Genomic DNA, 27,453 nt, shown 5'->3' with positions numbered 1-27,453 from the left:
GCAAAGTCTTGCTGTTCAGTTAGGGAGAAGCAATGGAGCAATGTGTCTCTAGTCTTAATCTGGACTGATACTCTGGGACCAGGCAATTGTTCTCTCTGCTGTTTTGATAATGGGGTCAATGGCACGGGACAGGACCACCAATCTGCTATGGGCCATTCGCAGGAAAAGTTTATCCTTCTTGTACCAGGACATTCTGGAGCCTCAGTGATTTCATCTAATATGCTCAATGGTAGAATGAGTATTACTATACAGTATATGATTTGTACAATTATTTCTCTTTGTATAGGCCCATACATCCCCCACATGTATACTATTTGTGTATCCTCTTGTTATATCTGCTTATCATTTACACTTTTTTTTTTTTTGTCATAGGGAATCTATGTTCTTCAGGACAACAAATTCCGCCTTATAACTCAAATGTCTGCAGGAAAACAGTATTTGGAACATGCACCTAAGGTAAAGGCCTGATTACTCTGTACATAGTAAATGCTGCATTTGTAATCTTTTTACTGAGCAACCTTTGTGTCTCCCCTAATTACTACTGATAAATGGCTGTGGCATCTGTCAAAAATTATGATTCTTAAAATGGCCTCTAATATACTGTATCTTTGGAATCCTATAGTTTATTGCAGGATTTAAAGCTGAACTCCAGATAAACAACCAACTACTTGAATTAAATCCACATATGGGGGCTGTTTTACCTGCCAAAGCATTTGAAATTCTGACCATCCAGTCATAAGGTTTACACAGATTTCCCGGTCTGCCTGGTAGAGTAGGGAACCTGATCTATGCTGCAGTTTCATTTTCCCTTTCAGGTCCCCTTCCCACCTCCCATCTTGTGACTGGAGACTGAAAGGAGCAGCAGCAGACCAATGAGCTCATGTGTCTCCTCCTATCAGCCTGCTTCTTGCACTGCAGTGCACCAAATTGGCTCCTTGTGTTGCTTTTCTCTCCTGCTGTTCAGCTCTGCTGTACAGGGATTGCAAGAGGCTTTTATCAAATACAATTTAGTTGCTTACTCTGCTTACATTTAATGCTGTATTCATGATTATAATGACACAACAAAGCTCTTACTTCACTCCCTGGTCATCTCTCGCCTCAACTGCTGCAACTCCCTTTTCATTGGCTTACCTCTACATAGTCTATCCCCCCTTCAGTCCATCATGAATGCTGCTGCCAGACTCATCCACCTTACTAAATGCTCTGTGTCTGCTACTCCTCTCTGTCAATCTCTCCACTGGCTTACGCTCACCCAACAAATTAAATTAAAAATACTAACAACTACTTACAAAGCCATCCACAACTCTGCCCCCAGCTACATCACTAGCCTAGTCTTTAAATACAAACCTAATCCTTCTCTTCGCTCTTCTCAAGACCTCCTGCTCTCTAGCTTCCTGGTTACCTCTTCCCATGCTCGCCTCCAGGACTTTTCCAGAGCCTCTCCAATCCTATGGAACTCCTTACCCCAACCTGTCCGATTATCTCCTACTCTATTAATGCTTTTAGACGATCCCTGAAAACCCTCCTCTTCAGAGAAGCCTATCCCTCCCACACCTAACAACTTTATTTTTATTTTCTCCATCTGATCATCCCCCCACCACTGTTACCTTTTGTTGCACTTGACCCTCCCTTTTTGATTGTAAGCTCTAACGACAGGGCCCTCTGATCCCTCCTGTATTGAATTGTATTGTAAGTGTACTGTTTGCCCTCATGTTGTAAAATGATGGGCAAACTGTTGGCGCTATATAAATCCTGCATAATAATAATAATTACAAAGAGTTTAATCCAAGGGCTGACATTGGTACTTGCAAACACCACAAGGTGGCAGCACTATGATAAAGTTAGAAACATGTTATGCTAGGTCAGGTTCACTTTTAGTACAATTTGAGTTGTACATTAACATTGTAGGTTATTGTGAAAAACAAGGGGAATTTCTTCTCTTCCAGTTCTTTTTCCTTAACGTATCTCTTTCTAGTTACAAATCTAATGTTCTTTGGGCTTAGACTGGTAGTTTGATCATTTAAAAAACATTCTGTGCTTGCTGGAAAACATTTTTATGACAAAGATGCTTAACCTTTTTTTTATTTTTTCTTCTGTGTTTTTTCTGAAAACAATGTACAAAATGTACATAATACCCAGTACCAAGCAATGGTATTAACATTGTTAGGAGATCACACTCATACAGGTGTCATTTCATTGTAAGTCAACCATGAATTAAGACAAAAAAAAACTTAACCAAATGATAGCTAAACCTCCAAGATGAGTAGCAGCTCCCTCTCACCTCTTCTTATAGGTATACCCCTGAAGTCAGCTGGTGACCCAATGCTGGAGCTTTGGCCCTGACTGGGTGGTGTCTGTCCCCTTTTTACAGTAGGTGAGGTTGTTTCCCCCGCCGGTGCTCTTGGCTCCTCACCTTCATCAGGTGCCCCCACGGAAAGCCCTCAATTTACGCAGCGCTTTACTTATACCTTGTACATTCACATCAGTCCCTACCCTCAAGGAGCTTACACTCTAAGGTCCCTAACTCACATTCATATACTAGGGACAATTTAGACAGGATCTAATTAACCTGCCAGCATGTCTTTGGAGTGTGGGAGGAATCCGGAGGAAACCCACGACCACTGTGCCGCCCGTATATATATATATATATATATATATATATATATATATATATATATATATATATATATATATATATATATATTATATATATATAATCTTATAGAAAGATTTTTGTTGATGAATTCTCTTTTAAGTCAGATCTGTGCAGTGACTTATATAACTGTCATATCTCTTGCAGTATTTGGCATTTACTTGTGGATTAATCCGAGGTGGATTATCAAATTTAGGAATAAGAAGTATTGTAACGGCCGAAGTCTCAGTAATGCCAGCATGTAAGTAAGCTTACGCAAAACCATCTATTGTTAAAGTTTTAAAGTATTGTCTGAGCAAATTGGGTCTAGCTGAAAGGTGTCTAAAGGTCACCTATTAGCAATGTAAATGTTATGAAGATGGAAGGCAGTTCACATCAAGAACAATTCAAAGGACAAGTCCAAAATCCTCCCAAGTCCCCTCCCTAGCCATCTCAATACAACCAGCTGTTTTCCCCCTACCCTTGCACTCGCTCCATACTTACTTCTTCTAATGGTTGCAGCCTCCCTCATTGGCTTGACATATCCGTACTGCAGTAGCAACATTCAAGTCTAGATTTTTACCAGCTGGGCTGCAGACAGTACAGGAGGTCACAGTCATCTGAGGAGGTAAGTGTGGACCTGCAGTGGGAATGGGGGGCAGCTGGTAGTATTGAGGGGCTGAAAGGATTTTACCCTAAACATGAACTGTAACTGATTATTTGTATCCCTGTGACACAGTTGATGTTTCGTAAGGTATCCCCAAATACAAATGATGGACACATGCATCCATTTATAATGTGGCTGCGTTCTCCCAATTTTGTAGTTAACAGTCTGTTTATTGTTCCTTCCAAACAAATGAAGTTTATTCTTTTAAGTACAGTAGAGAATTATATTGTGTGTGTGTGGAAACCCCATTCAGACATGGGAACATACTAACTCATTCCAGATTCCAGTGTCAATCAGACCCAGAAGAGAGGATTGAGGGGAACTGACCACATCTTGACTTTGTAGGCAAAACGTGGAAATTTTCTTAAATCCTAACTCCAGATTTCTTGTCACTTTTAATGGTTAATTTGGACCAAGTTGGTCCAAAGGAACTATTAACTTTACTAACAAATGTGGCTGCTGGGAGCTCTGTATAAACTGTATGTAGCATCAGTTACCTTCGTTATACAGAACTTTGTTCTGGCAGCGGGATGAGACATTTTTGTCTGCTCCCGGAACAAAATCAAATCGGGCTGAGAACTGTTCAGTCATTTTTAGGAAGCCTTTTTATTTCATTAACAAATTAGCTGAAGTGGAGAGGTGGGTGGATGACATCACAATCTCCATCTCGGACAATATTTTTTATCCCCAGATATTTCAGCCAATATTTACTGAAATACAAAACTTCCTGTGAATGGCTGAGGAATTTACTGCCCGACTTGATTTTGTTGTGAGAATGGGACTGGAAGTCTCCATCCCACTGCCGATAACACAGTGCTGTATACGTATCTAGCTGATGCTGCATACTGTTTATACAAAGGTCCCAGCAGGTGCTTCTGTTAGTGAAGGAAATGGTTCGCTTGGGCCAACGTGGTCCAAACGTCACAAGAAACCTGGAGGTAGGCTTTAAGCAAATCTCAACTTTAATCTACAAAGTCAAGATGTGGCCTGCTCTCTTCTCTTCTGGAGTTATACTTTAATGTGTATGTCAGGGCAATAAATATATTTGTGTTTATTTTATTTATTTCAGGTACTTATATAGCCCTGTCAATTTACGTAGCGCTTTACATATACATTGTACATTCACATCAGTCCCTACCCTCAAGGAGCTTACAATCTAAGGTCCCTAACTCACATTCATATACTAGGGATAATTTAGACAGGATCTAATTAACCTACCAGCATGTCTTTGGAGTGTGGGAGGAAACCGGAGTATCCGGAGGAAACCCACGACCACTGTGCCATATATATATATATATATATTTGCAGTATAAGTCCTCGTTCACATCATGGTGCAGAGACATCAGTTTTTCTGTACGCGTTCTGCAAGGGCACAAAAAGAAAACAAAAACACTTCTCTATGTGCCCTGTTTACACCCCAACACTGGTGTAACGTGCAGATTTTTTTCTGTGCAGGGATCTGCAACATGTATACTGCTGTGAAAACGATTTCTCTGCGGTTTTCCCATCAGTTCCAATCGGCTTTCTTGCACATATGGTGTGAACGAGCCCTAAGTATATTTCCCCAAATTTAATCCCCTTTAAAGGCCCTGCAAGTACAAGAAAATACCTGTTGGTCTACCGGAAATGTGCTCAACTCCTAAGTTGTCAGTTTACAGCACAAATCTCTTATGTTTGCAGCCCAATATCTTCCACCTGAAAGCCAACATTTGGCGTGTCAGACTTACATGCACTACCAGCTGTGTAAAACCAAACCCTCTTCCTGACATACTGTACATTGGTGGCATTAAAAGGGTTATAGGGCCAGTCCACCTGAAACTGACATTTCAGTGTTTAAATATTGCTGAATATGGGTTATTTTATTTTATATTAAAGTAGATGTAAAGTAATGTGGCACACATGCGGGTGCACTCCTGAAGCCAGGTTATGTGTGTACATAGACACACACAGTGTAGCTCGGCCCTGCATCCCAGTTCCTTCCTACAGGATTTGACTGACAACAGCAAGAGCCAATGGCCCCTGTTGCTCTCAGCCAAGTTTGTGAGAGGGGAGAGTGAAACTGTAGAGCGGCACATAGTTGGATCGCTGTAGGACTCGGGTAATTAATTGGCATAATGCATAGAATGCATTAAGATAAAAAAACTATTGCAACATTAGATCCACTTTAAGAATAGTGCAAATGGGGGAAGACGAGATACACACAAAGGTTGGCAGGGACACCCAAAACTCCCAGCAGGTGATTGAGTCACATGTGTGATATTAATCAACATCCTAAATAAATCATTAGCAGTGTAATGGCTGAACTGGATAATAATGATTATATAGAGTGTAAAGCTGAGAACTGGTTGGACACCACGTCTCTGCATCACCTCATTAGGGTTATAAAAGTGTTCATCTAACATGCCGGCTCTAGAACAATCTTAGGCTGTTGTTGTTGAGTTTACTGTAAATATATATCGGAAGCCAGGACTATGTTACTAATTATATTGTCTGAGGCTGGGCTTTCTTTCTTTTATAGGTAAATTCCAGGTGATGATTCAGAAATTGTAGCACAAGGATGAATGTCATTCATGGAAATGACTGTAAACAGAATTTTAACCATCAAGGAACTAAAACTTTGGTTAACAGACTGCGTGACCTTCTATTTACCATCCTGAGCTTGTGTCTTCTGAAGCTACATGGCTTGTCCTGCTGCATGTGAAAGCCTTATCCTTATTGTGTGTCATTGGATATTATAAGGATTGTAGTTGTTTTATGAAAACGTACTACAATGTAGTCAACACAAGTGCATGGAGCTTTAAAAAATAAGTAGACTCCACTTCGTGGAACCTCAATGTGGACCACAAATTCGGAATCATCAAGTCTTGCCAGTTGGTGATGGGTATATTTATTTTATGTCTGGATTTTATTACATTTTATCTAACAAAAATATTGAATAGTTTGAGCATGCTCTCAAATTAAGCGAAACTTTTAATAAGGAAAAGGTGCAGTGTACAGTAACCCATTCCAACCAATCAGAAAAAGATCTTTCATTAAAGTGGAACACAAGTTTTTTCCCCTATGCCTTCCAGTTTTTTACACACACACGCTCATAAGTTTACATACCCTGGAAGAATTTATGATTTCTTGGCCATTTTTCAGAGAATATGAATGATAACACAAAAGGTTTTCTTTCACTCATGGTTAGTGTTTGGCTAAAGCCATTTATTATCAATCAACTGTGTTTACTCTTTTTAAATCATAATGGCAACAGAAACTACCTAAATGACTCTGATCAAAAGTTTACATACCCCAGTTCTTAATACCGTGTATTGCCCCCTGTAACATCAATGACAGCTTGAAGTCTTTTGTGGTATTTGTGGATAAGGCTCTTTATCTTCTCAGATGGTAGAGCTGCCCATTCCTCTTGGCAAAAAGCCTCCAGTTCCTGTAAATTCTTGGGCTGTCTTGCATGATCTGCATGTTTGAGATCTCCCCAGAGTGGCTCAATGATATTGAGGTCAGGAGACTGAGATGGCCACTCCAGAACCTTCACTTTATTCTGCTGTAGCCAATGACAGGTTGACTTGGCCTTGTGTTTTGGATCATTGTCATGTTGGAATGTCCAGGTATGCCCCATGTGCAGCTTCATGGCTGATGAATGCAAATGTTGCTCCAGTATTTTTTGATAACATACTGCATTCATCTTGCCATCAATTTTGACCAAATTTCCTGTGCCTTTTGTAGCTCACACATCCCCAAAACTTCAGCGATTCACCTCCATGTTTCACTGTAGGAATGGTGTACCTTTCATCATAGGCCTTGTTAACTCTCCAAATGTAGTGTTTATGATTGTGGCCAAAAAACTCAATTTTGGTCTCGTCACTCCAAATGACTTTGTGCCAGAAGGTTTGAAGCTTGTCTTTGTACTGTTTGGTGTATTGTTAGCGGTATACTTTGTGGCATTTGCGTAGTAATGGCTTTCTTCTGGCGACTCGACCATGCAGCCCAACTTTCTTCAAGTGCCTCCTTATTGTGCATCTTGAAACAGCCATACCACATGTTTTCAGAGAGTCCTGTATTTCACCTGAAGTTATTTGTGGGCTTTTCTTTGCATCCTGAACAATTTTCCTGGCAGTCGTGGCTGAAATTGTAGTTGGTCTACCTGACCATGGTTTGGTTTCAACAGAACTCCTAATTTTCCACTTCTTGATTAGAGTTTGAACATTGCTGATTGGCAATGTCAATTATTATGATATCTTTTTATATCCCTTTCCTGTTTTATACAGTTCAACTACCTTTTTCCTGCAGATCTTTTGACAATTCTTTTGCTTTCCCCATGACTCAGAATCCAGAAATGTCAGTGCAGCACTGGATAAAAAATGCAAGGGTCTGTCAGGAGTCCAGAAACTCAATGACCTTTTATACACACACGAATTACAAGCAAACAGATTGCAGGTAAGGCTGGTTACCTTTAATAGCCATTCAAACCCCTTTGTGTCAAAACTAGTGTGCATGTTATCAGGCCAAGATCACCAGGGTATGTAAACTTTTGATCAGGGTTATTTGGGTAGTTTTCTGTTGCCATTATGATTTAAAAAGAGTAAACGCAGTTGATTGATAATAAATGGCTTCAGCCAAACACTAATCATGAGTGAAAGAAAAGTTTGTGTGTTATCATTTGTATTCTCTAAAAAATGGCCAAGAAATTATAAATCCTGCCAGGGTATATAAACTTATGAGCACAACATTTCCTCCTTTTCTCCGCCAGCAGTGACAGTTCTTCCTCCTGGACTAAGCAGTGTCCATGTAATGACGCATGAGTGATGTTTAGTCCAGGATTACTGACTGCCATTCAACCTGGAAGATTGCCAGCTCCTGAGAAAAACAGAGAGGGAGAGAGTGAGTAGACCTTTTTTTTTAAGAAGATAAATGTGGAATTACTTTTTAAGCTACCCCATGTAAGATGAAATTTGTTTGCTTTTTATAGATTGATGTACACCATAAATTTTTGTACTCTTGTGCCTCGTACACACGGCTGGACTTCCCGACAGAAAAAGTCAGATGGGAGCTTTCGGTCAGACATTCTGACCGTGTGTATGCCCCATCGGACTTTTTCTGTCGGCATTTCGAATGGACTCAGGTATAGAACATGTTCTAAATCTTTCCGTCGGAAATGCCGACTGAGTTTAGCCCGTTGGCAAGTCCGGCCGTGTGTACGCGGCATTAGGCCCCTTTCACATGGGTAGACCGATTGTTCCATAGAGGGCAATGGATGGTCTGATTGGGTCCGCCAAAAAAAAAACCCGATGTATTCTGACCAACATTTTATACAATTTGGCTGTATTTTATTTGTTTTGTTTACAAAATAAGCCAGATATTATACATCCTTATAATAATGAAGCAGGAAAATCATGTTAAATTGTTAACTCCATTGATTGGATGTTAAAGTCACTGGTTGATCCGAGTGCTATACATACCCTCTGGCTTATGATTTACACAGCTCAACCCAACAAATGTTTATGTCATAAAACCCTTAAATATTCTTTAGCTACATGGTATTCAAACACTTCTGCATGTGTCCCAGGACCACACACGATTAAGCCCTTAATGAGTGAAACATGTTAGAGAGGCTTTCCTGATGGGTGAAGAGCCAGCTGAAGTAATTTTGTGATCATTTGTTTTGTGATTCACTATATTGAGTGTGCTATCCCAGGAAACATTTGTGGGCATATAGTCAGGCTTGACATACTCTTGTTAGTGACCCAGCAACCAGCAGCAGTGTTCGAACGGGCCCGTATATCTGACAGGAGCATGTGAGTGGTGCTATTTTTCATTAACTTCTGCAATGTAATCGTTGTAGATGCAAAATATCTAACACTAAGTGTTTTCTAACACAAAAAAAAGCACAAAAAATAAAAAATAAACTATTCATCCTTTGGATACTTTTTTTGCATGAGGATGCCAGATGCTAGTGAAATTTTAAAAAGTTCTGTATATATTGCTGCAGACACTTTCCTTGTGCCTGCAATAATCCTCTGTTGTGTTCATCGAGCACTGCTAATTTGTCCCATTACAATTGTTTTCGTAAGGGCTCATTCACACTATGTGCGGTGGCCTGTGTTTTTTTTTTTTTTCTGCATTGGATTAAAGCCAGTCACCTCAAGGACACATAGAAAATATTGCTGGTGTGGTGTGCGGATATTTTTTAGAAATGCTGCATTTTTCTGCCGCGCACTGGATGACACCGCATGCCACCATACTGCATGGAGACAGGGATGAACTGTCACTTTGAGCACTTCAAATAAAATAAAGAAATAAACCATGCCCACCGCTTGCTCAACGCAGCTCACTGCAGGCAAAAGTGACACTAAAACTGAGAGTTTAGCGTACAGGCAGTGTTAACGAGTCGTTAATATTTTAACAGTTTTTTTTTTGTTTCCCTTAAAACAACACTGCTGAGAAAAAAAAATACAGAAAACTGTCTGCAAGAAATAGGTATTATGCTCATCTCTTTGTAGTGGTCCGTGCTGTGACCTTCACTCTTTTGAACTGATACAGTCCTAAGCCCTGTACACACGACCGGTTTTGCCGTCGGAATAAACTCCAAAGGTTTCTCTGACGGAATTCCATTCAAGCGGTCTTGCCTACACACAGTCAAACCAAAGTCCGACCGTCCAGAACGCGGTGACGTACAGCACGTACGACAGGACTAGAAAAAGGAAGTTCAGTAGCCAATAGCTTCCGTCTCGTACTTGCTTCAGAGCATGCGTCGTTTTTGGTCCGTCGGAACAGCATACAGACGAGCGGTTTTCCCGATAGGAATTGGTTTCGTGGGAAATATTTAGAACATGTTCTATTTCTAGGTCTGTCAGAATTTTCCAAAAAATAAAAGAAAAGTCCGATGAGGCCTACACACGATCAGAATATACGATGAAAAGCTCCCGTCTGACTTTTTCTGTCGGACATTCCGCTCGCGTGTACGCAGCTTTTGAATTTTCAGCATTTGACAATTGTGAGAGTGTTGGATGCCTGCGTCGCCCTCTGCATGCTGTGCCCCTATGTTACTACAGAACATAACAACGACGTAGGGGGCACAGGCATTCAGCACTGCCAGAAGATTCCAGCAGAGACTCTAGTGCTTCAACAGAGCAATGATCAGCAGAACAGACTTATTATTTAGGGGACTGTCAAGATTTCTTTGGCAGATGACAGGGCCTCTTAAATCTGAATCTGAAACACAGGAAAGACCGCTGATCAGGTCAGGGTACACTTCATATGCTCAGTTAACCGTGACCTTATAAATAATTACAACTAGGATTTAATCATGTACAGGCCTATTGATGAAGTTCCACATCTCTTTTACTGGCCATACACCCAGTGATCCAGTTCTTTCATAAAACATTTGTTTACACATTTGATTGTACCTAGAATATAACCAATTTTCTCCACCAATTAAATCCCTTTCATCCTCTTTTAAAATACAAAATGAAATACAAAAATGATTAGATAACTTAGAAAATTGTGATTTGTTTAGGTGAAAAATCACTATTGGTGCTGTATCTATGATCAGCTTCAACATCTGGTTTAGTAATCGTATTGAAAGGCAGTAGGCTAAAAAAATGCTGTGTTTATGCTAATACTAGACCTACAATAATTATGCATATTATTGTAAAGTCATCACTCCCTTTCATTTGTCCGGGTAAGTTCTCTGTCATGGCTATGTTCTGTAATTAAGGGGTAGCTCCACTCACTCACCTATGGCAAGGCAAGGTGTGCTCACAGGCCCCTATGCCCCCTTTTTTTTTTACTAGTTCACTTGCATTATGCACCTTGGGGTCCCAACAACCTGCAGCTCACCCAGCCTTAGTTGTCAGAGCTCCCATATGATCCTAGACTACAAGGAGAAGGCACTGTTGACCACTGGGGCCTAGGCATACCTGGTGGAACTGGGGTTTGGCAGCAAGCCATGTGTAAATGGCATACTTAGTGGAATTTAATAGGGTTTTAAAGGGATTGTCCCAGATTCTGTTAAAAAGTCAATCACTTCTTGAGTGGGTGTGCAGCTCTTACTGACAACATCTCTCAAAGTCTTCTTCTGTAATTTTCCAGAGCCATCTACCATAACTTTAGGGGAGGTAGTTATCTACAAATTCTGGCACCTTTGCTGGTTGAAGACTGCCTTGACTAGCTCATTGAGACTGCTAAGATTTGCCCATAGCTATATTCAGCATTTCATGGCAGATGTTCTTTGATACCCAAAGGTGACATCTAGCATAGACAACCATTGTTACATGTGCCTGAATAACTTATACCAAACAACTGCCAACAGCACATAAGTGAGCTCTCACGCACAGGCTAATACACTAAGGCAGTCCATACATGGTGCAAATTTCTGGTTGCAGGAAATTTGCACAATTCTTCCATCAACACAGACGGTGTTATCAGGGGAATCAGCAATTGTCTTCTCCGTGCTGGGGAAGCCATCCCCGCAGGGAGAAGCCCATGATTATCACTAGAGGCTATAGCATCCGTTTGCAACAATCGCAAGCAAATCCAGCAGGCTGGTTGTTCCCAAGTTGATCAGTCGATCAGCTTGGTACATTCGGCCTGCCCATTAACCGTATGAATCTTGGCCGGTTCCTGCTAAGCCAGTCGAGATTCGAACCGTGTATGACCGGCCTAACTGCTGTGTGTGTATATAGCTATATATGTTTCATTTTTATTGTACCTTTCTGCCTGAGAACAAAATACTTTACAGCCCGATGATTTTATGTGTCAGTACATGATAGTAGCTTAGCATATGTTTTATGTTTGGTGTGTTAACCAGTTATTATACATATATATTATATAAATAATCAGCTTTATAATGCATGTTAGAATTTGTATAAAGGTGGTTTTTGTATCCTGAAATGATTTTTGCGTTGAAATTTATAATTCGAAATGCTGTTTTGTATGTTTTAAAAAGTTTTTTTGTTTATTTTCTGCTGAGATTTTTGTATCCTTGCTAATACTGGGAGCTCTTCTACATAGAATACGAAATAAAAGTGTGCTCTGGGCAGCCCAGCATAGAAAAAGTCAGCAGTATATGATAAATTAGGCATGGTGGTGCACTTTTCAGCAAAATATTTATCGAGATATTCTCTACGTTCAAATAAAAAGTATAACATCTTTGGCCTTGTTCAGCAAGCTAGATGGCAATGTGCAATGTACATTAACCCTTATCAACAAATCAGAATGTATGTTTCATTGATTGTTGAAGGGCTTTGGGCTTGTGTCAATGACATCAGTTTGATATCCGTTTTAGATGCTTCTGAAACCATCTAAAATTATCTGAAATTGCAGTTGACCTCCTTCTGTTTTGCTTCAATGGGGTTTTCATTCCTTTTGGATTTGTATGGAAAGCAAAACTCGCTTGAAGCGAGCTAAAGCCCATTCAACGCTAGCCTTATACCTGCCTAAGTTCTGTCCATTAGAAACTTTACATATAGCATTATGAACATTTTTTTTAAAGGATTTTTATATTTGGATATATTCTAGACCAGCCTTTCTCAACAGGGGTTCAGTGGAAGTCTAGGGTTCCTCCAGAGCTTGCTAGGGGTACCTTTAGCAATAAGCACTTACCTTGCTTTTTATGCCTTTTTATATTTTTAATCTGTAAGAGGGACGATCTCCTCATTGATGCCCACTGTAAGCAGTATTCTTCCTACTGACAATTAATAGAAGGAACATTTTTCCTATTCATCACCAATTTAAAGTAACTTTTCACTGACCAGCAAAAAATACTGTTGTATAAAGCAGCCCAGGGTGTCATATACACTAAGTATGCCACATTCCTTATTCTTTTATGAATTCTTATGCCACAGCTTCGGGATGTTTTTATAAAAAAGACAAACAATGTGCATAGCAATTCGCCCAATAAATGTGCCTTGGGCACAAAAAAAAATGCATGTTTATTCACTCCTGTGCTGGTTAAATGTTTTTCATTGATTTAAAATGGGCAATCCCATATTAGGCCACTAGATGGGGTCAAGTTTCATGGAAAATTCCTATGCTACTTAGTGCCTTCCTTAGTGGCCAAATGCTGTATTTTCTGTTTTTAAATCCATGAAAAACATTCACACAGCATGTGAAATAGCCTAATAACACTAGTTATATATTTTTTCTTTTTTTTGCATGGAGTGAATAAACATGCACTTTCACTGGGCGAACTGCTATGCTACTTTTTTTTTTTTTTTTTAAATATACCCTTCGTGTTTAAACTAATGCACTGTTGGCTGTAGATACAGTAATTATTTCAGGGGTTCCAACTTGCTAATAAGGTTGAGAAAGGCTGTTCTGGACCATTACACAGAGCATGAACCTTTTATGCGCCTTTATATATATCTGTGAAACTTCATGCAGTACTCACTTGTGTCAGTATTATAATGTATGTTAGCAAGATATGTGTGTTTGTGTTTTTTTTTTTGTTTTCTTTATGGCCAGTGTACAATTAATGGGAAAATATTGGTCGGGGAATTATAACCAGCTAATCATGAAACTGAATCTCTTTAAATAATTTATTTTCAGAATGTTGTAAGAACGTGTCATATCAAGTGTTTACATATTTGATCGTGTTTAACAAATGTATGAATACTAACTAAAACAACTAACTGATTGCAACAACAAACTGTCGTCCATGTTTCTTTTTTTGTTTTTTGGGTATGGCTTTATTATTATTTATTATGGCTTTTTATTTTTACTGTTATGTAAAGTGGAGCTGCACAATTAATCGTTAAAAAATCGTGATCTCGATTCAACCCCACTGACGATCTCTGTTGCAGAGTTTGCCGATTCTTTCATATAACAAGTGGAGAGACTTTTCTGCTCGCTCAGCAGACAAAAGAAAGCATTCGGGCAGTCTGTCACGTTTTTAAAAAGAAACCTTGTATAACTCTTCCTTCTTAGATCAAAGGGAAACTTCTGTGTGTAAAGAAAAAAATCCAGGCAGTCTGCCAAGTTTTTAAACAACGTGTAAATGCAAGAAGTTTGACCACTTAGGCTCTTTCACACGGGGGATCCGTATGTCCGTCTTTCATCCTTCCGTTTTCGGATGAAAAACGGACATACATGTATTCCTATGAAGCGTCGGATGTCAGCGGTGACATGTCCGCTGACATCCGACCCGCTCCGATCCGAAAAGTGTAATGGAGGAAAACCCTACTTTTCCATCCGTTTTTGGATCGGGTGACGATGGTCTCTACGGTCCATCATCACCCGATCCCCCATAGGGGAGAGCGGCGCTCTGACAGGTACGTCGCTGCACAGTGTGCAGCAACGGACCTGTCATTTTCCTGCTCAGCGGGGATCAGCGGAGCGATCCCCGCTGAGCAAGCGGGTGTTCACGGGGCGGATCATCACTGATCCGCCCCGTGTGAAAGAGCCCTTAAAGTCTAAATCTTTTTCTGACACTTGTTTCTTCAGTTAAAATCAATATTTTTTGCTAGAAAATTACTTGGAACACCCAAACATTATATATATTTTAGCAGAGACCCTAGGGAATAAAATGTGGAAAAACACATCGCAGTTGCTTTAATTAATTTTTTTTGTGCTTTTTGAGTCACACGTTTCCATGTTTTACAGGTGCATGCTGGGAGTTGAGCAACCAAAAAACACGATGTATGTTTTTTGAGAAAAGCATACCAAGTTTTTAAGCGCACCGGTGGGAAAGGGGCCTAAAATTCCCATTAAAGTGGGACCATGGGCAAAATAAAAAATGGCATATATGATGCAAATATGGACACGTGCCTCCATCTCTGGTTCAGATACACAAAAAAAAAGGAGGTTGGGACTTTACAGTGGGGATCGAAAGTTTGGGCACCCCAGGTAAAAATGTGTATTAATGTGCATAACGAAGCCAAGGAATGATGGAAAAATCTCCAAATGGCATCAAATTACAGATTAGACATTCTTATAATATGTCAAAAAAAAAATTAGATTTTATTTCCATCATTTACACTTTCAAAATTACAGAAAACAAAAAAATGGCGTCTGCAAAAGTTTGGGCATAAAATTAATCAGTAAATGTTCATATATCTACACAGACATGTCATCTGAACGGTACATACGAATATTATAAAAGTATGTAAATAATGTAAACATCATGGGTTGTGGATAGTGAGTCTGAATTGATTCCTATGTGCAGGCATATCTACATCCTAGATGCCCGACACGTTTTGTGTCTAGCACACTTCCTCAGGGGCGGATGCTGCATATATAATGCAGTCTGTCTGAGTTAAAGGGTTGAGATAAAGGATTTAACCCTGATGGAGGTGCTTACAACGCTCCACTTTTTGCCATATAGTAAAAATCTTTATCCCAAAAGAAAAAAAAAATGTATGCTGTAAGTGCTCAAGAAGTGTTCACTGGAGATCTGCTTTAATTAGTTAGTCACTCATTTAAAGCCCATCTACACTGCTTCTCCATAGGAGAAGATCACTGGCCAGATCACCAGGTGAAGATAAAGGAAAAAAGCCTAAAAAAAAAACTACTGCACTGCATCTAGGGACTGCTAAGTGGCAATATATAGTGCTCAGCATAAATGAGTACACTCCTACAGATTTGTCAGAAAACCTTTACTTTCCTTTCAGAATCAACATTTTCTGTGGGACACTATACTACAAAATACTTCCACAAATGCGGGTCATTGATTGCAACCAATATTTTTTAATTTGCACACACAAAGTATTTTTCCTAAGAAATTCATTCAAGAACATGTTGCAAAAATGAGTACAGTCTAATGAAAGTCTTAGGAGCAAAGCTAAAGTTTAGAGAACAAATTCTTAATAACAAGAATTCAACTACAGGTGAGTCTAGTTTATTCATTATCCACTTCAATACAGAGCACTTCTACACCTTCCTGCCCAGACCAATTTTCAGCTTTCAGCACTGTCGCACTTTGAATGACAATTGCGCAGCCATGCTACACTGTACCCAAACTTAATTTTTATCATTTTGTTTCCACAAATAGAGCTTTCTTTTGGTGGTATTTGATCACCTCTGGGATTTTTATTTTCTGCTAAACAAATAAAAAAAAAGACTGAAAATTTTGCAAAAAAAAAAGTTTTTTTTTGTTTCAGTTACAAAGCTTTGTAAATAAGTTTTCTCCTTCACTGATGGGGCTGCACTGACGGGCACTGATGTACTGTAATGTATGGTAATGATGGATGCCAATCAGTGCCAAACAATAATGCCTGCCAATCAGTGATGCCCATTGTGGGCACTGATTGGCATCCCTGGTGGTCTAGGGTGGCATATCTGGTGGTGACATCCCTGGTGGTCCTAGTGGTGTCTCTGGTGGTTCAGTGTGGGCATCCTCGGGGGGTGGATGGTATCAGCACAGACCCCCCCCCCCGTCAGAGGAGCAGCCGATCGGCTCTCCTTTACTCGCGTCTGACAGACACGAGTGAGGAAAAGCCGATCACGGGCTCTTCCTATTTACACTGTGGTCAGCCGTGATTGGAATCGGCTGATCACGTAGTAAAGAGTCTCCATCAGAGACTCTTTACCGAGATCGTAGTTGCGGTGTGTCAGACTGACGCACCACAACAACAATCGGTGCGCAGCAGCTTAATATCCTGAAGATGTCATATGACGTCCAGTCAGGATATTTAAACCACTTTGCCGCTGTCATTTTGCTATATGGCAGGCGGCAAGTGGTTAAACAGGTGTCCAGACAATTGATTAGACTCCTTTCACACTGAGGCAGTTTTCAGGTGTTTTAGCGCTAGAAATAGTCCCTGTAAAGCGCCTGAAAACGGAGTGTGAAAGCCTGCGTGCTCTTGTGGGATGTAAGAAAAAAGTCCTGCAAGCCGCAATCTTTGGGGCAGTTTGGGAGCAATGTATACAGCACTCCCAAAACGCCCTGCTCATTGAAAGGCGCTTCGGAACACAGGTGCTTTTAACCGCTTCTTCGGCCACTAGCAGGGGTTAAAAGCGCCCCGCTAGCGGCCGAAAATCGCTGCTTAAACAGCGTTAAAGCGCCGCTAAATAGAGCGGGTGACCCCAGTGTGAAAATAGCCTTATAAAAGGGCATTACTTAACAAAGAAAACCTCTTCCCATTTCATGCTGTCAGCAATAGCACCACATAGAAGAGAAATGTCACAAGGCCTGAGAAAGAAAATTATTTCTTTACACAAGAAAGGTGAAGGCTACAAGAAGATAAGTAAAGCTTTGCAGAGCAGTCAGAATATTGTAAAGTGATACAAAAATTTAACAAAGATGGAACTGCAATCATCTCACAGAGACGTCCAGGCCGTCTACGGAAGTTAACACCTCGATAGGAGCGTCTTCTGATGAGAAGGGTTGGAGAAAATCGCCATGCAAGTTCACTGCAGTTGGTAGAAAGCCAAACTGGGATGATTGTTTCCTGTGACACAATACGGCGCACACTACAGAGGAATGGCATGCATGGGTGTCGTCCACAAGGGAAGCCGCTCCTAAATCACGAGGAGGAAAGGAAAGTCAGCGCCAACGAAATGGATAATTGTTGATTTCAATTATGAGTGCTGCCGCTCAGTCCTAGTGCATCACTAGTGGATAGTCAAAGCAAACAAAATAGCAGCTCAAATCTATAGAAATTCCACAATCGCAAAAGAAATTCTGCAATCTAATGATGATGGACTCCTTATCAGTGTATATACCAACACCTCCCTACAAATGCTATACCACTACTTTTATATATACATTTAACATGTAATATGCATGTGTTCTATATATAGAAAATAATGTGCAAGTGTAAAACCAGGAACTAATATACAGTATCTCACAAAAGTGAGTACACCCCTCAACACTGAAGAAATTATACTTTGCTACAATGTAAAGTATTGACTGTACAGCTTGTATAACGGTGTAAATTTGCTGTCCCCTCAAAATAACTCAACACACAGTCATTAATGTCTAAACCTCTGGCAAACTGGGCCCAATTAGCCATTTTCCCTCCCCGCTGTCATGTGACTCGTTATGCCCCATACACACGGTCGGATTTTCCGATGGAAAATGTCCGATCGGAGCGTGTTGTTGGAAATTCCAACCGTGTGTGGGCTCCATCGGACATTTTCCATCGGATTTTCCGACACACAAAGTTGGAGAGCAGGAGATAAAATTTTCCGACAACAAAATCCGTTGTCGGAAATTCCAATCGTGTGTACACAAATCCGACGGACAAAGTGCCACGCATGCTCAGAATAAATAAAGAGATGAAAGCTATTGGCCACTGCCCCGTTTATAGTCCCGACGTACGTGTTTTACGTCACTGCGTTTAGAACGATCGGATTTTCCGACAACTTTGTGCGACCGTGTGTAGACAAAACAAGTTTGAGCCAACATCTGTCGGAAAAAATCCTAGGATTTTGTTGTCGGAATATCCGAACAAAGTCCGACCGTGTGTACGCCCTATTAGTGTTACAAGGTCTCAGGTGTGAATGGGGAGCAGGTGTGTTAAATTTGGTGTTATCGCTCTCACTCATACTGGTCACTGGAAGTTCAACATGGCACCTCATGGCAAAGAACTCTCTGAGGATCTGAAAAAAATACTTGTTGCTCTACATGAAGATGGTATAGGCCAGTGATGGCGAACCTTGGCACCCCAGATGTTTTGGAACTACATTTCCCATGATGCTCATGCACTCTGCAGTGTAGTCGAGCATCATGGGAAATGTAGTTCTAAAACATCTGGGGTGCCAAGGTTCGCCATCCCTGGTATAGGCTATAAGAAGATTGCCAAGACCCTGAAACTGAGCTGTAGCATGGTGGCCAAGACCATACAGCGGTTTAACAGGACAGGTTCCACTCAGAACAGGCCTCGCCATGGTTGACCAAAGAAGTTGAGTGCACATGCTCAGTGTCATATCCAGAGGTTGTCTTTGGGAAATAGATGTATGAGTGCTGCCAGCATTGTTGCAGAGGTTGAAGAGGTGGGGTCAGCCTGTTAGTGCTCAGACCATATGCCGCACACTGCATCAAATTGGTCTGCATATGTGTGGTCCCAGAAGGAAGCCTCTTCTAAAGATGATGCACAAGAAAGCCTGCAGTTTGCTGCAGACTAAGGACATGGATTACTGGAACCTGGTCCTGTGATCTGATGAGACCAAGATAAACTTATTTGGTTCAGATGGTGTCAAGCATGTGTGGTGGAAACCAGGTGAGGAGTACAAAGACAAGTGTGTCTTGCCTACAGTGAAGCATGGTGGTGGGAGTGTCATGGTCTGGGGCTGCATGAGTGCTGCTGGCACTGGAGAGTTACGAATTAATCAGGATTTTTTTTTCATACTATGATTGCTTAAAGGCAGTAAATTTCACTGCTATAAGAAAATATTTTTACTGAATGACACTGTATTGTGATTAGATGTGATTATCCACAGCTAATCACATGGTACAAATGGGCTGTGATTGGCTCTGTCTGTACCATGTAATCACTGTGACCAGTCACAGCTAGCAGCACAATTGTATACATTGACTGGCATGAAAGGAAGCCATTCATTCTTTACAGCTGTCATGTGTTCAGCTGGGATTGGTCACAGCGATCACCTGGCACCGGCAGCGGACCGGTACACTGATCAGTCATCTGCTATGTCAATTGAACACAGCAGGTAACAGATCGCTCAGGATCAGCCACGCGAGGCGCATTCTCAGAAGGATGTCATATGACATCCTCCCAGAACCATAGGGTTCCCGTCCGTCATTTTACCATGGCACGGATGGGAAGCAGTTGAATTACAAAAATATATATTTCGCTTCCCAGGGGGACCAAGTTCTTATAGCACTTAGTTCCATTCAGATTTGTGGCCATGTTATCTCCTAAACACACTCTTAATACTAAATGCCTAATGCTGTAGCTCCACTGCCATTTTAAAGCCCAAATTATGGATGTTCCCATGGAGGAGGTACAGCCAACACAAAGCCACTATTATGAATGTATGTTTATTCATAATAGTAAAAGATTACTCAGAGCTTCCACTATGTATAACACAGGCCAACAGCAATTTTTATTGTTTTGGGTAGAGTATTGAGGGGGTTAGGACCCCTGCTAGGTTTTTAATTGCTGTCTGTGTCCCGCTGGGGGGGTTTCACTCTCTCTATTTGTCCTGGTGACTATTATTACCGGGACAGTAAGTAAGCAAAAATGCCAAATTCTGAGTTGCTCCCAGAACAGGAATAGTGCTGAAATCATTCAGTGGGGATGCCTGTTTCATCAACAACTCCCTAAGAATGGAATATCCCTAATTTTGTAGAGCTTTCCTCTCCCTTCCTTTAATATCTCTAGGGCAGGAAGTAAGGCCCCTTTCACACGGACGCCCCCGGTAAGCGGAATCCATTTGCTCAGCGGGTGATCTCTCTGCTGATCCTCGCAGAGCAAGAGGATGACGGGTCCTGTCCGCTCCACTGTGCAGAGCAGACACAGACACAATCCCACTCCCCTCTATAGGTCAATTGGATGGAAATGGACCGCCTCTCAGTTTCCATCCAATCTGCCGGCTGGATGGAAAATAGGACCACCATCCATCTATTTTTGGCGGACAGGATCGGATTGGATGGCAGTGGGCGTCAACAGGCATGTGTCCACTGACATCTGTTGCTCCATAGAGGAGACTAGAGGGTCCGATCAGGTCCGCCTAAAAAATTGACAGGCAGACCGGATCGGACAGCCCGTGTGAAAGAGGCCTAAAGGGAATTCTGCTCTATAGGATAACAGAGTAAAAAATACGCTGATACCTAACCTTTACCTACTCTCTACAAACCCCCAAGACATGTTCTAGCTATACATACACCAATCAGCCATAACCTTATGACCACTAATAGGTAAAGGGAATAACATTGATTTTCTAGTTACTGTGGCATCTGAAATTGGGTGGAATATATTAGGCAAGTGAACATGTTGATTCATTTGTTGAAAGCAAAAAAATATCTGCAAGCGTAAGGATTTGTGTGACTTTGACAAGGGCGACTGGATTAGGGCATCTCCAAAACTGCAACTTCTTCGGGATGTTCCCGGTCTGTAGTGGTAGAACTTACCAAAAGTGGTCCAAGGAAGGAAAAGGAAATCCGGGAGAGGGTCATGGACAGCCAAGGCTCATTGATGCACGTGGGCTGGCCCATGTGGCCTGATCCAATAGAGGAGCTACTGTAGTGCAAATTGCAGAAAAGGTTAATTCTGGTTCTAATAGAAAGGTGTCAGAACACGCAGTGCAGTGCAGTGCAGTGCAGTTTCTTGCCACATACCTGTTATTGTGTCTATGCTGACCTGTATCCACAGCCAAAAGTGCCTACAGTGGGAATGTGAGCATTGAAACTGGACCTTGGAGCAGTAGAAGATGGTAGCCTAGTGTGATAAATTCAAGAATGGTTTGAGGAACACAGCCGTGTGGAGGTGTTGACTTGGCCTCCAAATTCTCAGGATCTCAATTGAACTGAGTATTTGTGGGATGTGCTGGAAAAACAAGTCCAATCCATGGAGGCCCCACCTCACAACTTCCAGAACTTAAAGGCGGAAGTCCACACAAATTATTAACTTTATCTTAATCCCATCACTGCATTGAACAGATGTGCAAATGAAAAAAAAAACATGTTTTTGCTGTGTGTTTACCTTTCTAGCAGTCTTTATTGTGGCACTTCCTGTGTCTGACCCCCGCGGGAGTAGGCGTGTATCTTCTTCATCCCCGGCGGCGCACTGTCTCCTGGGAGCTAAGTGTCAGAATTCCCAGGATTTAGTGGGGATTGTGATGGCAACCTGGAAGTTAATGGCGCTCCTCGCCATTAACACTGAGCATGCGCGGGAACAAGCAGTGAATGCTGGTAGCTCAGCATTCACTGCATCCAGGAAGTTAATGCTTGTGGGCTTCACATGCCCACAAGCAAGATGGAACCGGCCATCCTCAATTTTTAAAACTTTGTTTTTATTTCGAAACCGGACATCGGGGGAGATAGTTCACCTAAAAAGTGAGTGTTACATTGTGATTATGTAAATGTCTGAATGGTTGAAAAAAAAAAAAAAAGTGGTCGGTGGACCTCCGCTTTAAAGGATCTTCTACTGATGGCTTGGTGCCAGATAACCACAGCATACCTTCAGAGGTCTAGTGGAGCCCATGACTCGACAGGTTTTGGTGGGTGGTCATACTATTAGGGCTGATAGGTGTACACCTTATTCAATTATCATTTTGTGAATTACAAAACATCCTGACTGGAAGATTCAGGTTATACAGAAAGCTTCTCCTACCTTTCCCTATATGAAGTAACATTTATGAGGTCTTTGTTTAATTCTGGCAATCTGAGTCATACAATGCTTGTGTGGTCACAGGTTTAACAGCTGCAGAGTGATTGCTATTCACAACTTGGACATTTCCCTCCAGTTTCCATTTGTAGGGGCCTATTTGCTCTTTGATGTATTGCAATGTGGAAGCAGTACTCAACAGCTGTGTGAGGACATATTAAAGAACAATGGTGATAGGTTCTCTTTGAAGTCAGACTTGTTTCATATTTCTGTCATTTCAGGCGCAGCAAATCTCAACACCTTGGTAGGGTGTACAGACAGCCACAGGCACAATTAAAATTATGCTTAATCACCTCTTGCACAATAGTCATGTCTAGATATTGTCATAGAGGGATTAAGCCTGAAATTCTTGAATCCTCCCTTATCACTTCCCCAGACTATTATGCAAATACAAGTAAGGGGGGGGGGGGGGGGAGTGAAACTAAACACTGTGCCATCCCTCCAGAAAAGCCAGGTATTGTCACCAAATACAAAGGAGGAAGGAAAAGGTGGAGGGACATCAAGCTAAGTGAGTATCAATGAGTTCGGGAGGCCCCTTTAAAAAGACACTATTACTTTGCAAAAAACAAAAGATTGCCAGTAACTCACTAGGGTATAAACGCAGAAAAGCTCAATATATGAGCAAGCACAGCGTCCCTTAAAGCGGGGTTCCACTATCTCAGAGATTTTTTTTTTTTGGCAAAATGACAATGAATATGCTCTATGAATATAGAACTCACTTGTTCGGTTTTTAAAGATGAGTGCTGTCCGTTTTCTCCTAATAAAGAAACTTATAAATTACGATCCAGACGGTTGTCATCTTGCCTGTGGGCATGTGAAGCCCACAGGCATTCTCTTCCGGGATACGGTGCTGCTGATCAACCAGCATGCACCGCCCGTTCTGTTCCTGATCTCGCACATGCGCAGTAGATTGACATCGCAGCGCCGTCAACAGCTCCAGTTGCCATCACAACGAGCGGCGTCATAGGAAGTCCCGCCCCGTTTTGATGGCAATGACGTCACTCCCAGGATTGAAATCCCGAGATAACTCTCGCAACAAGCCGCCGCACTGACTCCTGGGAACAATGACACAAGCTCCCAGGAGCCAGTGCGGCTAAGAGGAAGTGACGATTTAGCCGCAGAAAACACGCCCCTATCCGCAGCCTGTACATCCTGGAAGACACAGATACTATCAACAACAAAGGTACAGTATAAAAAAAAAAAAAAAAAAAAGTGCCGTTTTGTCAATAGGACATTGCGGTAATCCTCTGCAGCTAGTGTTGTAAAATCGGGTGGAGATCCGCTTTAAAGTCGCTGACTCACCAGTCAAGGTGTGATCCAGGTAATCAAGGAGTTAAACACAAAAAGGACAAGGTGGGGAAGTACCTCACCTAAAAGAGATTATTAAGGACCATGCAGCTTAAAGCGGAGTTCCACCCAAAAATGGAACTTCCGCTGATTGGATTCCTCCCCCCCTCCGGTGTCACATTTGGCACCTTTCCGGGGGGGGGGGGGGGGAGGGAGCATATACCTGTATAATCCAAGTATTTGCTCCCAATTCTGGGCATAGATCACCGCAGGCTCCGCGGTGATCTACGCCATGTCCAGCCCCTCCCCCGTCCCCCCCGCTGTCTTCTGGGAGACACACAGGTCCCAGAACACAGCAGGGACCAGTGAGGATGCGCAGCGTGACTCGCTCATGTGCAGTAGGAAACCAGGCTGTGAAGCTGAAAGCTGCAATCACTTCCTGATTCCCTTACCGAAGATGGCGACACCTCCACCCGAGAGCCGAGGGACAGATTGGCTTTGGGTGAGGACATTGTGGGCGCCCTGGACAGGTACGTGTCCATATTTTAAAAGTCAGCAGTGGGATTCCGCTTTAAGATAAGGGAACTTTCATACAAAAATTACAAATGGTAATTTGCACCAGCACCTCAGCCAAAAGAGTTAAAAAAAAAAGACAACGTTGTCTATTCAAAATGCAGCTGCAACATTCAGAACCGCTCACAAACACATATCACAATCATAGCCCATAGAGTAGTACACTGGCTTTGTTTAGTGAAATAAAGATTCACAGGATGTCTGATCAATTGTTGAAGTTACTGCCCAGGTTTCAGACTCATATAAGCAAATGTGCGGATGTGTGACTCCATGAGTATATCAGTCAAAAAAAAGGATCCTTGGGTCACCGTTTTACAAACAGCAAGCACTTAACCTCCCTGGTGGTATGATTATGTCAGATTTTTGCGTCTAAAAGCGGTACAATTAATTTGCATAGAAATTTGGCTTTTTATATTGTAGGCCTGTAATTCTTAGCAATAACACACTTAAATCTGTCCAAACAAGAGTCTAGTAGATATCCCGGGTATGATGAAGTTTGAAACACAAAATCATAAATTATAATATAATAAATAAATATAAATAATTTTAAAAAATAATAATATAATAATAATAAAATACATTTCCCCACGATTCACTATCGCTCAAATCTGCAAGTGTTCTAATTTACTATCACTGTTTTCTAGCTGGTTTAAAACCTCTTTTGATGTAAAGGGACACTTTTTGGTTGCTATGGACAATCTCCAGTTTCCAGGCAGAAAGAACAGTATATATCATATAAAACTGCATGCAGGGCACTGGACAAAGCACTAGGGATAAAAGGGGTGTGAAATAATTTCATACAGTAATTACAGATTATAGTGTACTGTATGTATTATGATCTTTCAATTTTTTCAATTTGCCGCCAGGCTCCGCCCCCGTGCATCGCGACGCTCGCAGGGAACGGAGCCCAGCACAGAGAGGCATCGGGTGGAGGACAGAGCCCGCGGACACATCGGGGGGACATCGCAGGATCCTAGGGACAAGGTAAGTATATCGCACCAGGATCCTGGGGAAAAGGTAAGTATATAGCACCTAGATCCTGCAATGCAATCCGGAGTGTGGCTCGGGGTTACCGCAAATGGTACTGAAATTTAACCCCGAGCCACACTCGGGAAAACCGCCAGGGAGGTTAAAGAGGAAAAAAACCCTGATGGGTTTTACTTCCTCTTTATTTCCCTGCAAAGGTAAAGCATAATGGGCTACTATGTATTTCATAGTAGCCCATTATGTGTCACTTACCTATAAACGAAGCCTGCGATGTCACCGCTGTCCCCGCTGGCTGGAAACATCCATCTTCACCCCTCTTCCTTCTGGGGCCGTGGACTCCCGCTCTGTGTCGCGTGACGTCACTCCCACGCACGAGCGCGGGAGCCGCCAGTCACAGCATGATTCCTTAAGGCCCCTTTCACACTGGGGCGGTTTGCAGGCGTTATTGCACTAAAAATACCGCCTGCAAACCGCCCCTAAACAGCCTCCGCTGTTTGTTCAGTGTGAAAGCCCGAGGGCTTTCACACTGAAGCGGTGAGCTGGCAGGACGGTAAAAAAAGTCCTGCGAGCCGCATCTTTGGAGCGGTGAAGGAGTGGTGTGTTCACCGCTCCTTTTTTTTTTTCTTTTTTTTCTTTTTTTTATTTGGGAGAGAGAGACCCAACGCAACCTCAGACTGTTGTTGATCTATTTCTGCTGTTTCTGGTTTTTCCAGAGCCTGTCAAGGTACATGGCTTATTTCTTTATTTATATATTTTATTTAGGGTGTGTTTTCTGCTTTGTCCTCCCATACTTCAGCTGCCTGGTTTGAGGCCTTGAACCTAACCCAGTCTCTCCATGTCTCCTCATATTCCTCCATCTCCAGTCCTTCACTATATCTTAAGTACTCCATGCAATAGGTTTCGTCTATTTTGTCGAACCACTCCCGCATTGATGGTCTCCTACTGTTCCTCCAGTGCCTAGGGATGAGACTCTTGGCTGCATTAAGAAGATGCGGCAGCAAGATTTTCCGGTAATTTTTAGAAGGTATATTGCTGCCGTGATGCAGACACACCCAGGGGTCATCTGGCACTTTCTTGTTGGTTATCATGTATATAATCTCCCTTACCTCCTCCCAGAATTTTCTTATTTCTGGACACGCCCACCAAATATGCGCAGCAGTCCCTATTTCTCTGCACCCTCTCCAGCAGAACTGCGACGTCTCATCCTGTATTTTATGTGCTAAGTCCGGGGTGATATACATTCTAGCCAACACTCTAAAGTTCATTTCTGCGATCCTGTAATTTACTGATGTGCCATTAGCTCTACTCAGGATTCTCCTCGCCTCATTATCACTAATCTTGTTTCCTATATCCTCCTCCCATTTCCCAAGAAATCCTGGTCGCTCAGTCTCTCCCATTTCTATCAGGGTTTTATAGATCCTTGACATTCCTCCCCTCCTACTTTTCTTTATGAGTACTTTCTCAAGTGGATAGAGGTCTTCTATTGATCTTATTGGCTGCGGGAGGGACTCTACAAAATGTTTGAGCTGCCTATATTTCCAGCTATCCATGGCAAAACAGGTGTCTCTTGCCTTGAGTTCCTGGTAGGTACACAGTGTTCCCTGGCTGGTGATGTCCTTAAGCTGGACATCATCACTCAGGATCCATCTTCCAGCCACATTTTCCCTCCCCGGCGGGAAATAATCCGTGCCCCTAAGAGGGACTAGCGGCGAGTTATATTTCCACTTCTCTCTAATGTATATCTTATCCTAAGTGTTTAAAACGTGTTTCGTGATATCAAATATTTTTATATTTAATTTTCTAAATTGTGGTGGTATCCAAACATTTTTTCCCAAATCTACTCCACTCCTTGTGTTCTCTATTTTCACCCATTGTTTATCCATATTGTTATTAACCCATTCTAAGATACGTGACAATATCACAGCTGTGTAGTATTTTTTAATATCTGGTGCTCCCCAACCCCCTCTCTTCTTGCCATTCACTAATTGTGCGTACTTTACTCGTGGCTTCTTCCCCCTCCA

At 41.8% G+C, this 27,453-nt stretch overlaps 1 protein-coding gene across 2 annotated transcripts in view; it reads left to right on the top strand.

The window, feature by feature from the left end:
• TRAPPC6B (trafficking protein particle complex subunit 6B) overlaps positions 1 to 27,453 on the top strand; it is a 53,035-nt gene that overhangs the window by 11,985 nt on the left and 13,597 nt on the right. The window contains exons 4-6 of one of the 2 annotated variants that reach the window (XM_073609754.1): positions 373 to 456; positions 2,801 to 2,894; positions 5,818 to 13,947. In XM_073609754.1, the coding sequence (XP_073465855.1) occupies positions 373 to 456; positions 2,801 to 2,894; positions 5,818 to 5,849 (210 nt within the window). In that variant the 3' untranslated portion in view covers positions 5,850 to 13,947. Of the gene's footprint in view, positions 1 to 372; positions 457 to 2,800; positions 2,895 to 5,817; positions 13,948 to 27,453 lie in introns of those variants that run through there. The other variant, XM_073609753.1, reaches the window with a different exon arrangement.

This window comes from Aquarana catesbeiana, linkage group LG13, assembly GCF_042186555.1.
Source record: "Aquarana catesbeiana isolate 2022-GZ linkage group LG13, ASM4218655v1, whole genome shotgun sequence".
In the NCBI taxonomy this organism is placed as follows: Eukaryota; Metazoa; Chordata; class Amphibia; order Anura; family Ranidae; genus Aquarana; species Aquarana catesbeiana.
Note: the sequence above shows the minus strand (reverse complement) of the source record. Positions and strands in the feature narration are given on the sequence as shown.